This window comes from Hipposideros armiger, unplaced genomic scaffold (assembly GCF_001890085.2).
Source record: "Hipposideros armiger isolate ML-2016 unplaced genomic scaffold, ASM189008v1 scaffold_75, whole genome shotgun sequence".
Classification (NCBI taxonomy): Eukaryota; Metazoa; Chordata; class Mammalia; order Chiroptera; family Hipposideridae; genus Hipposideros; species Hipposideros armiger.
Window position 1 is genome coordinate 3,923,734 of NW_017731425.1, and position 17,416 is coordinate 3,941,149.

At 54.5% G+C, this 17,416-nt stretch overlaps 1 protein-coding gene across 1 annotated transcript in view; it reads left to right on the plus strand.

The window, feature by feature from the left end:
* The first annotated feature begins 424 nt into the window (after positions 1–424).
* Positions 425–17,416, plus strand: part of MN1 (MN1 proto-oncogene, transcriptional regulator) — a 45,774-nt gene continuing 28,782 nt past the window's right edge. The window contains exon 1 of the mRNA XM_019643238.1: positions 425–5,917. Within this exon, the coding sequence (XP_019498783.1) occupies positions 2,158–5,917 (3,760 nt within the window). The 5' untranslated portion in view covers positions 425–2,157. The remainder of the gene's footprint in view (positions 5,918–17,416) is intronic.

Consider the following 17,416-nt stretch of genomic DNA (forward strand, 5'->3'; position numbering starts at 1 on the left):
TAAATTACTCCTATTGATTTTAGTATCACAACCCAATTCCGTTCCTTGGCCTCTTCAGTTTAATTGATCTCTTAAGGAGGCCAACCTCGCACTCAGAGAGGGCCTGGGCCTTGGCCCGGGCGCCGGGACGGTGTAGGGTGCTGATGCCTCCCGGTGCGTCCTCTGCGCGCGGGTCTTCCCTGGGCTCCGAGCTGCTCTGCCGCTCTGGCGCTCGGTTCGGCCGATGTGCCCCCGGAAAGTGACGGAGTGGTTATGGCTCCTCCGGGCGGAAGCCGGCGACTGAGAAACTGGGAACCCCAGGCAGTGCGGTTAGGGAACAATTGTGCGCGCCCTAGTGAAGGAGGCGCGAGCAAGCTCCCGGTCTCTCGAGGAGAACCCTAACTTTGGGGTTCCCCGCCTGCTTTCACCTCCAGGAAAATCCGAAGACCGGCTAACTTGGGCTCCACTCGTAAGCAGACAGCGGTGGAAAGACGAGGGCTCGCCCTAGGGCTGACGCGCGGTCGACACTTAGCGACTTTCCGTGGCAAGTCCAGGAGCTTTGCCTGGCGACCCCATTGTCTGAGCGCCCCGCACCGCTTACCGCCCACCTCCCCGCCCCCTGCCCAACCCGCAGGTCTCGCTTCAGTTGGGGGTGGGGAGTTGGTAACTGAGTGGGAAGGGGGGTGAACAAAGCCAGGCTCCCGCCATTCTCTTCTTGCGCCCTCTCCAGCCCTATGCGTCGGGAGGCCAGAGCGCTCCCCCCCAGCGCACTGTCGCCGGACTCGGAGGCGAGACCCGCACGGAGGACCCCGGACGTGGCGAAGTGCGGGTTCGTGGCGGGGGCCTCAGCAGCCAGCACCCAGGACCACCTTAAGAGCGAGCCCCGCCCCGGACCCGGAGCTCGGGCTGCGCTGATTGGTGCAAATGTAATGGCTGAAATTGATTGCTGAAATGCAAAACTTGTTGCTGCTTCTCCCGGCGCTGGGCGAGAAGCAGACACAGAGAGGGGAGCTGAGACCCTCGGAACGCCCCACGCAGAGCCCCCCCGCCAGCCAGGAGAGGGGTGCGCGGACCCCCCAGAGCTGCCCCCGCCCCCCCATTCCGGGCTCCGAGTGCTCAGCCGGAACGCCTTAGCCTGCTCGCCAGTGTGGCCCCCCAACCCGCGTACGCCCCCCTCCCCGGGTCCAAGGGGGACTCGCAAAGCACCTCTGCGCGGAGGCAGGGAACCCGAGCCTTGGAGCGACCCAACCGCTCGTCTCGCTGCCTGTCTGCGCCTGGACTCGGGCGCCGAGACCCCAGCGAACTCAGAGGCTGAACAGCGGAGGACAGAAGCGGCAGGCGGCGGACGTGGCCGAGAAGCGGCTCGTGGGGGTGCGGCGCGCTGGGGTGCAGCGCACCGGCCACGGAGCAGGGGAGCCTTGCCTTCCTCCAGCCCTCGGCTCCAACCCCCGGCATCTGCCACCTCCCCAGCCTCGCTGCGCCCTCGGCTCGAGAGCCAGCACCGGTGATGCCGAGAGGAGCCTCCAGTCCTCCGACCCGCTGAAGAAGCCATAGCCGCTTGCTCCGGGCCGGCGGGGACTGTGCGAGCGGATCGCGTTTGGCAGAGATTCGGGCTGCGGAGCGCGGGGACTCAGGGGGGAGGGGGGAGGGACCGCTCTGTCCATGCCCCGGCGCCAGCCACGGCTTTGAAGGGTCTCCCTGCCCAGCCCCTTAGCAGCTACACCACGGACTCAGGGAAGCTTCGGGCGGCGTCCTGGGGCTCCCCACCCAACCCGATCGGACTTAAGAAGGTGATTGCTCTGCTCTCCCTCCCTGCTTCCCGCCTCCTTCCCCCCACTTAACTTTTTGTCTCCACTCGCCTGCAGCTCCGTCCCCTCCCTTCATACCCATCCGCGGCTGTGCCAACCGCCCGGGGCATGGGCCCCCCAACACGGCTCCAGGAGGCCCCGCGGCGCCGCAAGATGTGAGAGGCCCGCGTGGGGCAGAGCCAGAGCTTGGGAAGAGGAGCTGATAGCCCCCAGCTTCCAAAGGCCAGGCGAGGTGGCAGTGCGCGCTGCGCCCTCGCGGTGCTGACCGTCGCGGAGCGCGGGACCCAGGGCCGGAACGAGTAGCTGGCCGGAGGCGCGCCGCGGAGAACAGGCTGTCATGCCCTATTGATCTTCTCGCCCCCCGCCAAGTATGTTTGGGCTGGACCAATTCGAGCCCCAGATCAACAGCAGGAACGCTGGCCAAGGCGAGAGGAACTTTAACGAGGCCGGACTAAGCATGAACACCCACTTTAAGACCCCTGCTTTCCACGCGGGGGGACCCCCTGGCTCCGTGGACCCTGCCATGAGCGCGCTGGGCGAGCCCCCGATCTTAGGCATGAACATGGAGCCTTACGGCTTCCACGCGCGCGGCCACTCGGAGTTGCACGCGGGGGGGCTGCAGGCGCAGCCGGTGCACGGATTCTTTGGAGGCCAGCAGCCGCACCACGGCCACCCGGGAGGCCACCACCCCCACCAGCATCACCCCCACTTCGGGGGCAACTTCGGGGGCCCAGACCCAGGGGCCTCGTGCCTGCATGGGGGTCGCCTGCTCGGGTACGGCGGCGCTGGCGGCGGCCTGGGCAGTCAGCCGCCCTTCGCCGAGGGTTATGATCACATGGCGGAGAGCCAGGGGCCGGAGAGCTTCGGCCCGCAGCGACCCGGGAACCTCCCGGACTTCCACAGTTCGGGCGCTTCTAGCCACGCCGTGCCTGCCCCATGCTTGCCGCTGGACCAGAGCCCTAACCGAGCCGCCTCCTTCCACGGCCTGCCCGCCTCCAGCGGCTCTGATTCCCACAGTCTGGAGCCCCGGAGGGTGGCGAACCAAGGAGCCGTCGACTCGCTGGAATACAATTACCCGGGTGAGGCGCCCTCGGGACATTTCGACATGTTTTCGCCCTCCGATTCTGAGGGGCAGCTGCCTCATTATGCGGCAGGTCGCCAGGTTCCCGGCGGCTCTTTTCCGGGTGCCTCAGCCATGCCCAGAGCTGCGGGCATGGTGGGCTTGTCTAAAATGCACGCCCAGCAGCAGCAGCAGCAGCAACAGCAGCAGCAACAGCAACAGCAGCAGCAGCAGCAGCAACAGCAGCAGCCGCACGGTGTGTTCTTCGAAAGGTTCGGAGGGGCCCGCAAGATGCCCGTGGGCTTGGAGCCTGGGGTAGGCTCCCGGCACCCGTTAATGCAGCCACCCCAGCAGGCCCCACCGCCCCCTCAGCAGCAGCCCCCGCAGCCGCCGCCGCAGCCCCAGCAGCCGCAGCCCCAGCAGCAGCCACCGCCGCCCGGGCTTCTGGTCCGACAAAATTCGTGCCCGCCTGCGCTCCCGCGGCCCCAGCAGGGCGAGGCGGGCACGCCCAGCGGCGGCCTGCAGGACGGGGGCCCCATGCTGCCCAGCCAACACGCTCAGTTCGAATACCCCATCCACCGGCTGGAGAACCGGAGCATGCACCCTTATTCCGAGCCCGTGTTCAACATGCAGCACCCCACTCCGCAGCAGGCGCCCAACCAGCGGCTGCAGCATTTCGACGCACCCCCCTACATGAATGTGGCCAAGAGGCCGCGCTTTGACTTCCCCGGCAGCGCGGGAGTGGACCGCTGCGCTTCGTGGAACGGCAGCATGCACAACGGCGCTCTGGACAACCACCTCTCGCCCTCTGCCTATTCGGGCCTACCCGGCGAATTCACGCCGCCGGTGCCGGACAGTTTCCCCTCGGGGCCACCCTTGCAGCATCCGGCCCCGGACCACCAGTCCCTGCAGCAGCAGCAGCAGCAGCAACAGCAGCAGCAGCGCCAGAACGCGGCCCTCATGATTAAGCAGATGGCGTCGCGGAATCAGCAGCAGCGGCTGCGCCAACCCAACCTGGCCCAGCTAGGCCACCCCGGGGACGTGGGCCAGGGCGGCCTGGTGCACGGCGGCCCGGTGGGAGGCTTGGCCCAGCCGAACTTTGAGCGCGAAGGCAGTGGCGCGGGAGCGGGGCGCCTGGGCACCTTCGAGCAGCAGGCGCCGCACTTGGCGCAGGAGAGCGCGTGGTTCCCAGGTCCGCACCCGCCGCCGGGTGACCTACTGCCCCGTAGGATGGGCGGCTCGGGCCTGCCCGCAGACTGTGGCCCGCACGACCCCGGGCTGGCGCCGCCCCCTCCGCCCGGTGGCTCGGGGGTGCTGTTCCGGGGCCCTCTGCAGGAGCCGCTGAGGATGCCCGGAGAGGGCCACGTGCCCGCGCTGCCCTCCCCCGGCCTGCAGTTCGGGGGTAGCTTGGCCGGTCTGGGCCAACTGCAGTCGCCCGGGGCTGGGGTGGGACTGCCGAGCGCTCCCTCCGAGCGCCGGCCCCCGCCGCCGGATTTCACGGCGCCCGCGCTCGGGGGTCAGCCTGGCTTCCCGTTCGGCGCCGCGAACCGACAGGCCACGCCGCACAGCGGCCCGGGCGTGAACTCGCCCCCAAGTGCGGGCGGGGGCGGCAGCAGCACGGGCAGCGGTGGCGGAGGCGCATACCCGCCACAACCTGATTTCCAGCCCAGCCAGCGCACTTCGGCCAGTAAGCTGGGCGCGCTTTCGCTGGGTTCCTTCAACAAACCAAGCTCCAAGGACAACCTGTTCGGCCAGAGCTGCCTGGCTGCGCTCTCCACCGCCTGCCAGAACATGATCGCCAGTCTCGGTGCCCCCAACCTCAACGTGACCTTCAACAAGAAGAACCCGCCCGAGGGCAAAAGGAAACTGAGCCAGAACGAGACCGACGGCGCGACCGTGGCCGGCAACCCGGGCTCGGATTACTTCCCCGGAGGGACTGCTCCTGGGGCCCCAGGGCCCGGAGTTCCGTCGGGGACCAGTAGCAGCGGCTCCAAAGCCTCTGGGCCGCCCAACCCGCCCGCCCAGGGGGACAGCACCAGCCTCTCCCCCAACTATACCCTGGAGTCAACGTCGGGGAACGACGGCAAGCCGGTCCCCGGGGGCGGCGGCCGGGGACGGGGCCGAAGAAAAAGGGACAGTGGTCACGTGAGCCCCGGGACCTTCTTCGACAAGTACTCTGCAGCGCCGGACAGCGGGGGAGCACCCGGGGTGAGCCCAGGGCAGCAGCCGGCGCCGGGCGCAGCCGTCGGGGGAAGCTCCACCAGCGAGGCGCGCGGGGCTCAGACGCCTCACGAGAAAGCGCTCACGTCGCCGTCGTGGGGGAAGGGGGCCGAATTGCTCCTGGGGGACCAGCCGGACCTCATGGCTTCCCTGGACGGTGGGGCCAAATCGGACAGTAGTTCCCCGCACGTGGGCGAGTTCGCCTCAGACGAGGTGAGCACGAGCTACGCGAATGAGGACGAGGTGTCATCCAGCTCCGACAACCCCCCGGCTCTGGCCAAAGCGAGTAGGAGCCCCCTGGTAACAGGCTCGCCCAAACTCCCTCCCAGGGGGGTGGGCGCAGGAGAACACGGACCGAAGGCACCCCCGCCCCCGCTGGGCCTGGGCATCATGTCTACCTCTACCTCGACCCCTGACAGCTACGGCGGCGGCGGGGGCACTGGCCATCCTGGCACGCCTGGCCTGGAGCAGGTCCGGACCCCGACGAGCAGCAGCGGTGCACCGCCACCCGATGAGATCCACCCCCTGGAGATCCTCCAGGCACAGATCCAGCTGCAGAGGCAGCAGTTCAGCATCTCTGAGGACCAGCCCCTGGGGCTCAAGGGGGGCAAGAAGGGTGAGTGTGCCGTGGGGGCCTCAGGTGCGCAGAATGGAGACGGCGAGCTGGGCAGCTGCTGCTCAGAGGCTGTCAAAAGCGCCATGAGCACCATCGACCTGGACTCGCTGATGGCAGAGCACAGCGCCACCTGGTACATGCCGGCTGACAAGACCTTGGTGGACGGCGCAGACGACGACAAGACGCTGGCGCCCTGGGAGAAGGCCAAACCCCAGAACCCCAACAGCAAAGAAGGTATATGCGCTGTTCGGTTCCCTTCTCGCCTCTCAGAGCCCCGCCCCACCCCCATTTCAGGCCTTAGCTCCCCTGCCTTGAAGGTCCCACGAAAGGGGAGGGTCCTTTAGGGTTAGGAGAGCACAGGGCCTTCTCAATGCCCAGCTCAGAGCTGGATACTCTCCCTTTGGTTACACCAAGGGCTCTATGAACCGACCCCCTCTCCCTCCTTAGGTGTTGCCAGGTAGATTCTAGCTCCACAGGGTGGTTAAGAACTTAGATGGCAGCCCTTTGGCGACTATTGTAGAGTCTCCTCCCCTCAAGTTTTAGCTGAGTTGCTGGATGCTCAGAGGACAAGATGACTTTCCTTTCACACTAAGACCTCTCATCGCCGGCAACATTCAGGCTGGTTCCACTTTTTAGGAGTTACATGCCACCCTAACTGGCAGGACACCTGGGAAGTTGTGTTAATGCCTCCCCACCTAATCAGCCAACCTTCAGCTCCAGCTCCCTTCAGTGTGCCAGCATCTTCGAAAAAAAAAAAAAAGTTCCCAGCTCTGGTGTCAGCAGCATCGCTCAGAGGCAATGCCTAATGTGACATTTGTTCCTAATGAGTAGCTGTTTTGTCTCTTCTTAACTATCAGAGTTTCATTGAAAAACTGGGGACCTCTAGGGTTTGAAGAGGGCAGGCAGCCTTTTTAGGGGTGCAACTCCTTGACATTTGATGGGGAGCCCAGGTTGAAGTGGGCTCTGCTTGGCAGAGGCCAGACCACTCAACCAGGTAGGGTATCATTTGTGTATGGGGATATAGATATATATTCTTAAGGCACAAAGGACCTGTGTTTGTCAATATCTCCCTGGCTTTGGTGACAGACGTCCAGTCTCAGCTCTCCTTTGCATTCTAAGCACTCCCTCCCCACCAGGCCTGGAGGCTTTTAAGGTGGGTGGGGTAGGAGTTAGTCAATGAACTGCCATTGCAGTTAAAGTAATAAGTTTTTTAACCTAAAGAAGACTGGGCTGCAACCCATTTTATTCTAACGGGGCTTCCCCGCCCCCCCTCCCATAGGTAGATAATGGCTTCTTAAAATTAGGTAACATCATTCCCCCCTCCTCCCATTCCTACCTTTTTCTTTTAAACCTTAGTTGAATCCTCTTGGTTTTACCAGGCTGAATATTACCATGAAGCCAGTGGCTAACGATTTAACTCTGTCTTTAAAAAACACATCCCTTGATTCTCACCCTCCCATAGAATTCTTTTCCTCTGCCTTGTTTTCCTAGTCCTCCTCACATCCTGCCACCCCTTGACCCTGGGTTTAAGGTGAGGGTAGGGTTTTAGGAGAGTGGGATGGGGCAGGAGGGGGGAGGGGAAGTGCCACCGGGAGTTGGGTAGCTTAGAACTCGGGGCTTTCAGGGCGCCTGTCCGGGGTAGCTTTCCCGCTTAGGTTTTCTAATTCATGAATGCGGCCTCCTCCTCGCTGCTTTTCTCTTTGTTCGCCTACTGCCCAGCCCGGGACGCCGCTGTCTCATTTGAAGCTGGGTGTTTAGCATGCACAGCAGACGCTGGGGCCAGCATCAGCATTCTCCGGGCTTCTCCCAGGCAAGGCCATAAATTGGTTAGTTTGGGACCCTCCGCGTCTTCTCCCACTCCTTTTAAAAATGGAGTTGGACACAGCATCCTGCTTGCTCAGGCCCCCCTTCTCTTTTATTTTCTTGTACACAACATCTCGATCGCCACCAATCGATAGCTGGTTAGCACAAATCCCAGCCCCTGTCACTTCTACCTGGCGCGGCCTGGCTGTCCCTTCTCCTCCCCCTTCTCCCATCCCCCCAGTAATTAAGACCATATTGGCCAAAATGGGGTGAGAAAAGTTAAAAAAGAAAACCCGATTTAGAGAATTAATAAAGAAACCAGTAGCACTTTGCAGGCAGAGTCTTTTGAAGGACCTTAGGTGAAGAGGCATTGGGTGGTTTTAATGAGGTTTTTTTGTTTTGTTTTGTTTTGCTTTTGAGGTTATCGCACCACTCACTCCCCAGTCCATCCACCTCTCTTCCTTTACAGAAAAAAATAAATGAAAAGATGCAGGCTGTGAATGAAGAAATGTCATTAAAGAAATGTTTTGTTTTGTTTGTTTCATTATAGTAATCAGAGGAGGGAAAATATCTTTTTGGAAACAGATGTTAGGCGCTTTAGGGTTGATTTTTCCCTGTGGGATCACTGCAGCCCTCCCCTGCACACTGGAGGTCAGGGACTCCCTTCAGGGACAGGCTGTGGGGCTGGCTGCCTTAGAGGCATCAGCAGGGACACCCACTTGACCTCTTTTGTTTTCCACTCTGTGATGTGGGAAGGACAGTTTCCTAGATAAAGCCCTGAATTGAGGTCACTCACAGCTTTTGCAGCCTTGGGGCTGCTAGTTAAGGCTTTATAAGGTATCTGCATCCCATTGCTGCTCCCTTACTGGTAGTAAATAAGGATGATTAAACTTTTCATTATGATAACACCCTACAGTTCCATCTGCACATGTTGTATAAATAGGTACACAGAGCCTTCCACGGGCCCCTGAGTCCGCTGGCTGAAAATCAGAGTCAAGTGTGCCACTTCGAAATAGAGTAAAAAAAGAAAAGAAAAAAAGTAAAACGTTTAGCTTTTCCCTAAACTCATGCCTATATGGTCCCATCAGCCACGAAGCAGTGGTGTTCTGCGGTTTTGAATAATACCTTCTCTAGGTTCCAGCCCCAGCGAGCACTTTCTTTCACCTATCCCCACCCCCCCTTTCAGGCAAAGCCCATTTTTGTAATGATATTTTATTTTGTCATGCTGTAAAACACACCAGTACTAATGTGATTAAATATTAACACCGTTTCTGAAATTCTTCGCTCCGATGACAAAATACTAGTCGGTATTTAACAAAATGATCCGTGCTCGGGTTGGAGAGAACGAATAAGTCTTCAGAACTGCACAAGCCGTGTAGCCACTGGGACGTGCCCAGATTGTCTTATGGGGTTTAGATGTCTTTTGGAGGGGAGGGAACTCGACTAGCAAGTTGCAGTTCTAGAAAAGTCTAGGCCAGAATGACATGTGATTATAATTTTTTTTACCAGGAAAATGAACCTCTGCAAATTATGCTTCCCCTGACTTCTTAATCAACCCACCAAACAACTTTTATATAATGAAAACTCCACATCTCATCATGAGGTTCTGTTTGCACAAAGTTGGGTTGGGGGAAGGGTGAGGTCGTGCAAAGGAAAAAAAAAATCCAGCCTGAGTTTGGGCCTAGTCGGACATCTATTAAATCAATGAGGATTACACGAATTTGAAATTAGTTTGAAAAACCGTTCACCTATCTTTGTAATAGGTGTGTGGCTATGGAGGAATTTCAAAATAGATAGAGAAGGAGAAATAATGATAGGTTGTAGATGAAGGATATTAAGTCTGAAGAGGTATGTTTTGCTCCCTTATGATTTTCAAAACTCGAACTAACCTTATTCTGTTATAAGTTTATTCTTGCCCAACTTCCATTCTGTTGGTTGCTTTCTATCTTAAAATTCAGAGCAGCCTAGAAATGCTCTTTCACATACCCTGAAATGGGAGAAGTCTCTGTATTCGCTTTGCATGCAAGCCTGCCCTTTTTGGAAGTATGACATTTTTACAGTGATGCGGGAGAAATTTTTGGAATTTCATGCTTCCCTCAGTGTTCCAGTGGGAACATAGTTAGCGATGCTGAGAAATCCAAGGCAGGCAGGATTTGAACACTGAATTTCCTTAGACATGGGGGCAGGCTTAGGGGAGGAGGGGGTATCCTAGTGCTGTTTTTCTGAGTTGTTTCCCCTACTCCCCACACAGTGGAGAGAATTTTAAGGCTCACTCAAACTTGTTTGGGGGAAGGCAAGGAGCCTTGCCTTTCCATTTCCCTGTGAAATCATCCAGAAAGGGTTGCATGCCTTCATGTGACTTTTGCAGCCTCCGGAAGATGTAACCCAAAACTTCGCAGGTGTTAATCAGGGGTAACATAAACAGGAGCCCCCTTTGTGCAGCTGACTTTAGGGCCTGCCTGCTCCCTGGCTAGTCCGGGACATACTACTACTGTTCTTGGTGCTTGTTTAATATTTCATGGCTGTAATAAACCTGTCTTCTTTGCCCGCCTCCCGACATAAAGCCCCAACCTAGCACACATCTGCAATTACACATTTCTACTAAATATTAATAAAGGACAAGGATGTTTTAAAGGGCTGAAGCTTATCGGTGTTGAACTTGTCATGGTTTCTGCCACTGGATTTTTCTGGCTGTTTTGATTTCAAATAGCCACTGCCTTCTAATATGTAATATAGCCACTGCCTTCTAATATGTAATATATACTTATCTATTCATCTATCTATCTATCTATCTATCTATCTATCTATCTATCTATATATAAATATATACAATTTGGGTAGATTGAAGGGCTTCCCTCAAGGACAGCTTTCTTTAATATAAGTTCATTTAGATGTCTTGTGAGGCCCCTTCAGACCGGAAGTAAGAGACTGTTGAAATGTACTTCTATTTTATTGAGGTTTCTAGGAAAAAGGAGTGAGGGTTGGTTAATCTAATTTCTCTTTCTAGCAATGAAATTCTATGGTTCCTGATATGATTTTGTTTGCCTGGCAGAGGTATTTAAATTTCCACAAAGAATCTTAATAGGTCCTGAAAATAGGGCTACTCTCTCCAAGAAGTTACTTGATACTCCCTGCTGATATAAAATCTACATCTTTAATAAACTTTCTGGGAGGACCAGGTGAAATTAGAGGAGGGGAATTCTCCCACTGTGGAAGGGCAAACTTGAATACCTGTCCTTGGAATTTCACAGGATCTTCTCAACTCACTCCAGGCTGGACAAGATTTAGCAAAACCACCTTTCTCTTCACTTGAGTGACAATAATGTCGGTAGTGTTCTTTGCCGTGGGAGTGAGTAGATCTCTTTTGCCGAAAGCATTTAGAAGATAAATACTCCTAGTAAGGAATATGGTATTTACCTCTGGTTAATTTTAGAGATTAAAAGACATGGCTTTATGTAATAGGATCAAATGTTTCGGGAGTGTGTGAGGGGCAAGCAGGCCTCCCAAGCACATTGCTACATAAAAACACCAAACCCTCTCATGCCAGAGGGGACCTGCGTTTATTGGGGGTCCCCCTGTAACCAGCGGGTGTGCCTTATAGCCTCTCCTTACTGTCTCCCCCTCCCCCCCGCACTTGTTCTACCCTAGTCTGCAGTCTGGAGGGGTTGGAATAGCCTTACCTCATCATCTTGACTTAAGTCAGGATTTGAGTTGCCCAGCCGATATGTTTGTTTTAGGACGATGTCTATTTTTAGGCACGTCTTGGGTGGACAGATTTGAGTGTGGGTTTTGATGGCTAGTGGCTGAGATGTTGATATATACATGAGTGCGTGATGGAGAAGAGACATTTGGGGGAAAATTTTTTTTCAAGTTTCCTCGCCTTCTCGCACACACTAGAGCCAAACAACGATGTGGTCTGAGGGGCCGGCTTGAAAGAGTATGGCAGTGGTGGGTGTCGGGTCTGAGCATGTCTGTCGTCCACGGAGGAAAGCAGGGCCCTGTGACAGAGTCCCATTTTCCCCCCTCCACGCCTGCCTCACTCCAGCGTACACACATATATGTATGTATGGCCAAGTGTATTTTCATCAAATCACCCAGCTACTCCTCCAGTGGACCCTTAATCTACTTTCTGAAGGCTAGGAGAGAAAGAAGCTCTTAGTGGCCTTTGCTGGTAGGTTCTGATTCTGCACAGGACCGAGTGAGCGCAAATCCTAAAAATAGAGGGCTGTAGGTGACTCTGATCTGGAGTATTTCGGTAGCAGATGCTCAAGTCGCCCCTCGCGGGTTTTGTGCAAGAGCATACGTGGAGGTATCTCCCTGGCTGAGTTCAGCTAACACCACTCTTTCGCCAGGGAGGAATCTTTGAATCAGTGCCCACCCCTCTGTTTCCCCATTCCCCCTCCCAGCTGTGGGAAGCAGACCCTGCTTCTCACTTATGGAAATTCCTCTCCTTTATTGTAATCTTTTGGTACCAGCAACGTGGCGGAGACAACGCTGGGCTTTCGAATTAGTCACAGCCTTGTCTTCAGGGACCCTCTGTGTTCTGATGCACAACAGCTCAGCGGACGGTCCTAAACTCTGTACCACTCAGGACCCAAAGGAAGAGACGGTTCTGGGGCCCCGGCACATTTTGTTCAGTGGGCAGCCCAACCCAGAGGTGGCCCTGATCACTTTCTGCCATCTTTGGACAATGCGACAGCATGCATCCAAACACACAGCCTCACCCCTAGCAATCAGTTTCTTTAGGGTGTGAGTGAAAAGACACCTGTGGGTGTGCACTTCAGGGATCTCAAGCTCCAGACTTATTTTGTGACCGAGACTAAAAAGCAGAGTTAAGTTTAATTCACTTGAGTGAGGAGGGACGTCTGAGAGACATCATTCTCGCAGGGTGTAATCATCGCAGGCCCGCTTCGTTTGCTGGCCTGCATCTTAATCAGTGGCCTCTGAGGTTTGGGAAGCAAGTGGAGGGTCTGCTCCCACCACGGTGTTTGCCCAGAAAGGACACGGAGTGGGTGGGGGGGCAGAGAAATTGCCACAGATTTCCCGCATCTTGAAATCCAAGGGGCTGTTTCTAACCCGTTCCTGATAGCTTCAAATTTTGGTCCTACAAGGCCATGTCGGACTGGCAACACGGGTACCTACTGAGTGCAGGTCCGTCGCAGCCATAGTATCCCAAATTCTCATTCTCTCCCTTGGCTGGGAGTTTTTCATCATCACCGCTTCCTGGAGAAGCTGGACGCAGAGAGAGAACTTTATAATGGTCGTGTGCATATCCTTTTACAATTTTATACATCATCGTATGGACCTAAATGCCCTTTAAACATAAAGGCAATTGAATTTAACCATTTGGAGGTCTGAGCACATTCACGCTAACAAATTGGCTCTTTCTGAATGTCCCAGAAGGAACATTGTTCATGGAATAGACCTACAGTCCAAAAGAGGGGGAAAACTCTGCATATACATCCCAACACAAACTCACATTGTTGGGGAAAAGCAGGTTTATAGGTTCTGATCTTTAAAGCTTAGGAGTCCAGCCACATCAGCTTGCCCCACTCCCCCTAGAGCTGGTAGGATCTGCTGTGTGACTCAGAGCGTCCGTCCGTCTTCCTTCCCATCTTCGCACTCTCTATGGAAGATCTTGCACTCCTCAAGACATGCCTGACCCTGGGATTCCGATCCACGGAGCTGTCTCTGGTTTTCTGGGTTGCCGTCTGACTTGGTGTTTGGTTTGGGTGAAACGAGGTGTGTTGGGCAATGGTTTACGGCAGCAGGGAGACCCTGTGTCAAAAGCAATTTTGGGGTTCATGGCTGGGGAGGCCTTTGGAAAGTCCAGTGCTTTGAAGACACGAGTGGGGAGGGACCAGGTCTTGTTTTTATGCTGCATGTCTCAAAAAACGACCTCCGCAGTTGCTCGGAGATAGATGGCTATTATGCCTTTGGAAGAAACGTGGACTAAACTGACTGAGGCATGCCGCGGTCTTTCCCTGCTCCCTCTTCCAGCAGCCTGTCTTGTGAGAATTACGTGGCCTGGAGATGTGTTCAATGCGGAGAGTTGAACATTCGTTTTGTTTTCTTCTTATTGCTGATGATAATTGAAAGAGTATTGGGGCACAAAGATTTCATTTAATCTTAAAGCTCAGGTCAAAAATTTCTCTGGAGCTGCATGGTCTTGGGCCCTTCTGACGCAGCTGGCTTTGCGTGGTGTGTCCCGGGAAGTCGTCTGCCCCATGTTGAGGGTTCTAGTGTGGTGTTCTTGGGCATATGTGGAAGTTCCTGGTATGTTAATGAGTGAACAGTTAATGAGTGCTAGTTAATGAGCGAACCCCTCCACACATACACTTGCACACACATGCGCACACACTTGCATGCGCGCGCGCACACACACACACACGCAGCCCTGCTCCCTGTTCATTCAGTCATCCAGGGCGGGGTAAAATGTCAAAAAGATATGACCTTTTTCAGTTACCGCGAGGCAGTGTTTTCAGGTGCCCTTGGATCTTGGAACACAAGCATTGTCCAGTGGTTGGCAACGACCACCAGGAATAAAATACTTCTGAGGGACCATCTTATGATGGGAAGGGGGTGGGGGGAGGCTACAGAACACATAGCCGGCTTTGAACTCCCCAAAGCTGAGTCTTGCATAGAAAGCGAGGGTTGGTTGAGAATTCGCGGAGAAGTAAGCGGGTCTGCCCTGTCCACGTGGGCTCTTTGAGAAGTCCTTGAAAATGTTAGGGCCCTGCGTCCTGACGTGGATACTTTAGCCTCCTTTTCTATGAGCCAGAAACACCCCCAGTTAGGAAGACTGGATGGGGTTGAGGTGTGGATTATTTTCTCAGGGTGGGGGCGGTAGGAGAGGGGGGAGGAGTGCGTCTATATGGATCGAAAGGTTATTTACCGACACTTGGGGTTTTGGAGTGCAAAATAATTTATAAATGTGGAAGTCATTTTACATAGCACCTCCTGAGTGAGGCTGGGGGTGAGTGAATTGCTTGGGGGGCTGGTGTCAGCCATCGTAAAGGACAGAAAGTTCTTGGCTGAGTTCTCCCTGCTGGGCCTGGGGCTTCCACATGACTGCAGCTGTTTTGGGGGAAATCGATGTGGAGGACCCAGCTTGGAACTCCTGACTGCATTGTGGGTCTGTTAGCAATCAGAGCCCGTTTCTGTTTAGTTAGTGGCCGAGGCAGACACATGGGGCAGGGGGAGATGGAGACCCAGATGGGCCCTGGGTGGGTTGAGCCCTAGTAACGTGCCTGTGGCTAACTTCTCCTGAAGAAGAAAGGGGCCCATGAGACCTGCTGCCGATGCATTGAGTTTCACAGATGCACCCAGATTTTTCCATCAAAGAGGGATGATGGGGGTGGGAACAGGAATGACCTTTTCCCTGGTGATCTCATAAAGTGACCACCGAGGAGGCTTCCCTGCCAGCACTGAGCCTCTTCAGGGGTCATCTTGCCGTTCACAGACCTTGTAGGCAGGTCCCACTGCCTTGAAATGCAAGCAGTGCCCTCCCACACAATATATATATTTTTTCTTTTTTTTTTTCTGAATGGTAGGCAAAAAGGGAACGAAAGTAAGTGACGAATTCAGCCAGAGGAAGATTTTCCTGACTCGAGATAAGTCAAGTGTGGGAAGGAGCTGGAGAAGTTGGAGTCTCCGCTTTCCTCCCCTTCAGGGAATCCACGGTCCAGCCGTCAGCAGCCCTTGATGCTTTTGTAGTGAGGCCTAATTGGCTCAAAACAAATTGACCGTTTTTATCCCCGGCAATGTAACTTTTGGTGGTTGTTTAGTATTTGAGGGGAGAGAGGCTGTGGACCAAAATTTGGCTTTTTTTAAACAGGAGCAATTTCACGATCCTTATGCCGTGACTATTTCTAAATTGTCTGGGCATAAAGCTCTGGATGCCTTCTGCCGGCTTCGGCTCAAGTGCAAGCATGCACGCACCCACCCACCCACCCACCCATGCACCCACACATACACACACAGGCTGGAGAAGTCTTCATAAGAAATGAAAAAAAATAAATGTTTTTTTCCCCCCTCAAGAAGAAGCTCATACCAAGTTTTGGCCCCGTTCAATTTTAAGTAGAAGCTTATTGATCTCATGTGGTCAATTTTTGCCGAATTTGTAATCCTGTTAGGCCTCGGGGAGAGGCATGATTAATTTACTTGTACATTTCACTCTTTTGGGTCAGTTTAGTTAATAAGCATTTATTTTGTGCTCAGTGTGTGTGAAGCATTTTGCTGGGATTGGAAGTGTGTGTGTGTGTGTGTGTGTGTGTGTGTGTGTGTGTGAGTGAGTGTGTGTGTGTGTAACGAGGGTGAATGTACACACTAATGGGCCCACTTGCCCACCAGGGAATAAAGGCCCCCGGCTTTGGTTCCCACCACCTCCCCAGGAAGAGAGGGCGAGTGGCCCCTTCAACCATCACTTGTCAGGGAGGAGGGAGAAAAAAGCCCAATGGTCTAACAAATCCAGCCTCCCAGAGCCTTCGAGAGAGCCAGAGAACATGGGCTTCCTTCCTCCTGGTGCCTTGGTCCCTGGAAAGTTTCTGCGCATTAATTCTTAATTGACTGGGAGCTAAGCGCGACATGGAGAAGAGTTCGGAATCTTAAACCACGTTGGAGCACCTTCCATGCTGCTGCTTGACAAATGGTGGTGCTGGGGGTATGTGTGTGTAACTTTTTAGAGAAATGCATTGGTTTGACTTCCAAAGAAGGAAGAAGAAGTATGCATTCGTCTCTAAAGCTGGGGTAACGGAAAACAAAGCAAAACAGCCCGTAGCTGTTTTGCCTTTTCGGTACACTCAGTCTCAAAAGTGGAGCTTGTGTCGTTTTGATGGTGTGGGCGCTTCAGCGGATGGGGGGGGTGGGGGGTGGGGGAGTGTCTCTGAATGCTCCCCTTTTCCTTCCTGGGCTCCCCACACGGTCTTTCTGTTTCTCTGCTTCCAGATGATGGGCTAAAATTCCACTTTTCTTCTTCTTCTTCTTCTTCTCCTTCTCCTTCTCCTTCTCCTTCTCCTTCTCCTTCTCCTCCTTCTCCTTCTTCTCCTCCTTCTCCTTCTCCTTCTTCTTCTTATTTTCTAAAGACAGGTTTTGGCCATAACAGTTTTGGAGCAAATGGTTTACTGAGCACCCCCACCCCCATTTGCTTAATTCCTCGCACACATTTTCCACTGAGGCCTTGCCTTTGCAGAGTGAGGGCCGGACAGAGTATTTTCGGTGCTGAGCCAGCCTGCAATGAACGTGAGGCTCTGAGGAAACAGGCATGGGGGGAGATGAGGATACAATTTCTTTTTTTATGTGGGTCCGTTAAAGTCTAATGGACATTGGTGTCTGGCCTTATATTTGGAGAGGGTCTTTATCTAACCCTTAACACCCAAGTCATTTCCGGTAATTATAATACCCCAGACTAGACCACTAAATCTTCCAGAAGCTTGTCTGGAAGATGGTGGTGGCAGGGGTGGGAGGGACCGAGGGGGCACACCTGTTACCTGTATCTGCTATAATTACGACATTTCTGGACTGCTTGTTTGAGAGGAAGAATGTAAGGACTGTGCAGTGCCGGAAGATAGCAGCCTGAGGCGTTCTGGCTCCTGGCAGCGACATCACAGGGGCCCCCACTCTCAGTGCCCATCATAGCCCCTGCATTTCCTAAATGAATTAATTTAGCTCCTCGACATTTGGTATTAAGTAAGTAGTTATTCTGGGAATCCAAGAGAGAAAGAGCTGGAAGACTTTTTTTTTTTTAACTTTTTGGAAAAAAAAGAGAAAGTGTTGCATTTTGAAGTTTGAGAGGACTGGGCGTCCATGTGAGCGCTGTCATAGGGGAGGACGCGTTTGGTGGGACGTGGCAGGACGTGGCAGGACGTGGCGAAGCCGTCTGGCCCCATCCCCGCCTGTGTTTTTTTGCTTCTCTAGGGAGGGGATTTTTCC